Genomic DNA, 4,338 nt, shown 5'->3' with positions numbered 1-4,338 from the left:
GTTTTAGTCCTTTGAAGATTCTCCATCCTGTTTTCCAGAGTGGCTACCTACCAAGAGTGAAGCTGGGATCAGCTTTCTCTGCCACCTTGACAGAATTTGTTGTCAGTTGTTTGCTGATTTCAGGCATACTGTCCGAGGTGACATGAAATGTCAAAATTGTCTTAGTTTCCAATTTTCCCATTGCTTAGGATGATAAGTGACTTTTCAAAATTTTATTCGCAATTTTTATTTACTCTCCTGGGGACTCCCTGTTTATGTCCCAGGCCCATTTTTCAAATGGTAATTTGGTGCTTTGCTCTTTGTTTTTGGAATTGTTTATATACTCTGAGTACTAATCCTCTGTCAGATGCATAACGAACAGTAGTTATCTCCCATTCTGTTTGTTTCTTCTTTACTTGGCTGATTGTTTCTTAGCTGTGAAGAAGTGTTTTGGTTTTATGAAGACCCACTTATCAATTGTTTTCCTCAGTTTCTTTGCAAATGGAGTCCTCTTCAAGAACGACAAATGCTACATGGTCTCTTTTATCTGTACTTCATAGTTCTAAATCCTCAGATGTACATATGTGACATGTAACAAAACAGGAAAATATAAAGAATCATATGTTGGGGGCTTGGGAAGGAATAGCAGGATACAGATAATATGAATGGGACATAGAAAATATATATTATAGATGCATAAACACTTATGTTCACATACATATATCTTAAAGAAAGTCCAGCCACTTGGGCTGACAGTAATCTTCACAAGGCACAAGAAATCTCCCTTTGATTGATTAGCCAGAGCACTCTGTGATTACCAAAACAATATTGATTATAGATTTAACCCTCGGTTGAAAGTAGACCCCATTGATGAAGACACCTCACACTTAGGACAAAAGACTTAGATGTTTCAGACTTCATATGACTTCTTTCTTGTAGTCTAACTTTCAATGGTTCTAGAAAATACTATGCATGCTGCCAAGAGGAGGAAGCAGTAAAACAAACCTACCAGTTTTCACTTCCCATGAATCATAAAAAATACCTGAATTTCAAGATAGTTATAAAGTTATAGACAGAGTCACATGTCAGTGGCAACCAACAGCTCTCTAATTGGATTTAAAGCTCATAGGACAGGACCTAAATCATGTCTAGTAATAGAAATCTTGGCAGCTTCCTAGGGATAGAATCTTTCAAAAAGAACCTATTACTATCACTTTGTTATATCAGAATAATTCCTTACGACATTCTAAATCTTATTCTTATACCATAGTTAAGTGTAGCTACCAACACTCATTAAAGAAGCTTCTCTTTATAGCTAATAGAGACCATCACATAAAAGTGAAACCGTACACAATACAGAGATTAACAGACTGTGGGTAACCCAGCAGAGTGAGCATATCTTCATCACAGCTCCTGTATCTATGACTAAAGGGAAATCATGGAAGACGTTGCATAAAGATTGTAAGAGCCAGAATACCAGGAAGTTTGCTGTGAAATTGTCTGTCCTAAGAATGGCTGTGGAAGCAAGATGGAGACAATGGCAATATTAATATACATGGCAATGTGAAAAGAGAATAAATTTTACAGTGTGTCACCCCTAGACAAAGAAATACAGGCAACCAATGACTACTGGGAAAAGGAGAATTAACCTCTCCCAGGGACAAGCTCCCTATTGGTTGTCGAATGCAGAATAGTCAACATTGAAATATACATTAACAACAAAAATAGTCTCAGTAGGTGTATATATATATGTGTGTGTGTGTGTGTGTGTGTGTGTGTGTGTGTGTGACATTAATAATCAAAATTGATGAAGCTATTTATTTAGGAAGGGAGACATAGAAAGGGCTTAAGCAGGAAAGGTCTAGAGGGAGGAAAGGGAAAGGAGATAGTGATGTCATTGTCTATCAAACAAAATATTTCAAAATGAAAATGTAGAAACATGCATAATTAAAGTTATGAATGCTACATACTCCTGGGAATAATGTACATTGAGGGATGTTCAATTCCAAGAGAAAATAAGTTCATTAACAGTGAAATATTTTTCATAGAATGAGAATCAGGACAAATACAAAGGAAGAAGAGGGAAGACATAACCATGGAATGTTAACAAAGGCACTTTGAAAGAGAGAAACTGGACACAGTCTCACTCTACCTTTGAGTGTGATTGGATGTTGGTGTATAAAACCTGTCCTTATTCTTTCAGTGGATAAAAAGTGGCAGATTTCACTTTTGAAAGTGATCAGATTTCACTTTTGAAGTTGAAGACTCCAGTGGGTGAAAGGAGAATTAGAACAAGCTGTCTAAAGAAGGTTGTTTACTAGGCAATTTACATAAGAATTGTTTTAAAATTAGGCACATATTCTAAAGTGTAAGGATATTGAAGGAACAGTAGTTGTAGAAATTTCTATTAATTTCTTTTAATATTTAGAAAACTTGTCAATAGTAGAGACATTTCTTTAAAATATACTATTCATTTAATCTTTATCAAGTTTAATGAGCAAAGAACTTCTGATCTTTTTTACACTACCTTGATCCTTCTTATGAGGAAGGAATTTGTTTGCAGTGGGAGCTGGTCTGGCCCCAAGTGATTAGAAGGTTTAAATCACGAGGGGATGCACTAAGCACCACATAAGGCAGCTTTATGGTGCTGCAAGTCAGTTTCTGTGTAACAAGACCATTCCTCCTAATTTCTATAAAATGACTATTTTCTATACTGATTGAACAAGATTGTGGAAATTGCCTACATAGATAAAGGCAAAATTGACTCTCAGAGAAACTATATCTGGTCAAGGACTCACTCCACTACTGCACTAGACTCTTTCCAGTTCCCCAGACCTTTCTGAAGGACCCCTCACTCCACTCTCTTCCTCAGGAGTGTCCTGCATGGCTCTCTGCAGAAGTAGCTTAAGAGACTGCCATTGCAACCTGTGGTGCCTAATGGAGCCAACAAGGAAGTAAATTATGGGATTGGCACAACTGTTAATACAGGACAGAAATGCTATCATTTCATAAAAATTGTTAGAGAAAATTTTATGAAACTCAATAATACTTGAAAAGAGGAACCAGCAGATTCCAAGCGGCATACCAAAGATTATGAAGACCACCACTGTGAGAGCAATGGTAACAAACAACCTGGTCACAGGTATCCTGTGTGCTCCACAGACGATTTTGACCAACAGGGCCAGGCTGGATACAGAAAGAACCACAGATAACCCTATTATAAATGCAGCAGTAATAAAGTTCAAAGTAATACAGAAATAATATTCAGAATGTCTGAACAGAAAGCCACAGCCTAGTCCTACCAGGAGGCTCAACAGTATAGAGAAAACCCAGAGCAGAACAGACATGATGGCTGATGTGTGTCTTGGTCTTTGGCAGTGATACCAGATGGGCCACATAACAGATAGGCAGCGCTCAGCACTTATGGTTGCAATCATACTCAAACCTGCAAGGTAAGCAAACATTGATAAAATGAGGAGAATATAAAAGGAGCTTTTATCAAACTGAAGGACACACTCCAGGGAATACACAATCTGAGTGCAAAGGTACAAGAAATCAGCACCAGCCAGATTGAGGACATAGACGGAGAAGGCATTCCTGTGCAGGTGGAAGGCTAGAAGCCATAGCACTATGAAATTTCCTGCCAGGCCAACCACAGCAATGATGACAGTAAGCAAATTCAGGATATTGAACGTGGTGATACAGGAAAACATTTCAGTGTAACTTCCATTTTCAGCTGTGCTGTTAATGTTCCAGGCCAGGGTGGTTGTACTCATGCTTAGGAATTTTCCACTGACATTCCTGAAAAGAAATAGAGATATGAACACATGATAGTTTCTGTCAGGACCATGTGACTATGTGGGAAAGTCAGGCACAGGTCCATAAAGAGAGGGAATCTGGATCACAGAGATTCAGTAATTTATCAACCTTTCAGAAGCACAAGAAACTTTTTAAAAACCCAGTTTGTACTATTTGGTCTATCTGCAGACCTATATAATACGAGGTAATTGATGGTTCCAGAACTGTTGCTAAGCATTTAAGTTATGTTAGGAAGAGACAGATCTCTGAAACCCACATTCTTTCTGTTCTCGGACTGAGACTTCTTCTCAGGTATCTCAGCTGTCAGCACAAGCTATATTTTCCCCCAGTCACTTGAAGGACACAATTAAACAGGCAAAATGGAATCAGGAATGAGCTTCACGAAGGAAATGGCACTTGCTATGAAGACCTGTAAGTGAATAACCCTGCTTCTTATGCTAGTAAGGATGGGTACTCATTTAAAATTTTGAAACCTGGAAAGCAGGGAAGCCTCGAGGGACAGCATGCACTTTTCTGTTAGTTATTATAGCACCAGTATCT

At 38.1% G+C, this 4,338-nt stretch overlaps 1 protein-coding gene across 1 annotated transcript; it reads right to left on the bottom strand.

Annotated features, from left to right (window-relative positions):
* Positions 1–2,789: 2,789 nt before the first annotated feature.
* Positions 2,790–3,848, bottom strand: LOC110288533 (mas-related G protein-coupled receptor member B4-like). The gene has a single exon (XM_021154850.1). It carries the CDS (start codon positions 3,753–3,755, stop codon positions 2,790–2,792), a length of 966 nt encoding a protein of 321 aa, XP_021010509.1. The 5' UTR covers positions 3,756–3,848.
* Between the last annotated feature and the right edge of the window lie 490 nt (positions 3,849–4,338).

Source organism: Mus caroli, unplaced genomic scaffold, assembly GCF_978045245.1.
Source record: "Mus caroli unplaced genomic scaffold, Mus_caroli_1 scaffold_8, whole genome shotgun sequence".
NCBI classification, from domain to species: domain Eukaryota; kingdom Metazoa; phylum Chordata; class Mammalia; order Rodentia; family Muridae; genus Mus; species Mus caroli.
The sequence above is the reverse complement of the archived record's forward strand: the minus strand, read 5'-3'. Positions and strand labels throughout refer to the sequence as shown.

Bases quoted from the DNA above. Each gene is read 5' to 3' on its own strand.
- LOC110288533 (XM_021154850.1), bottom strand. From the start codon at position 3,755: ATGAGTACAACCACCCTGGCCTGGAACATTAACAGCACAGCTGAAAAT.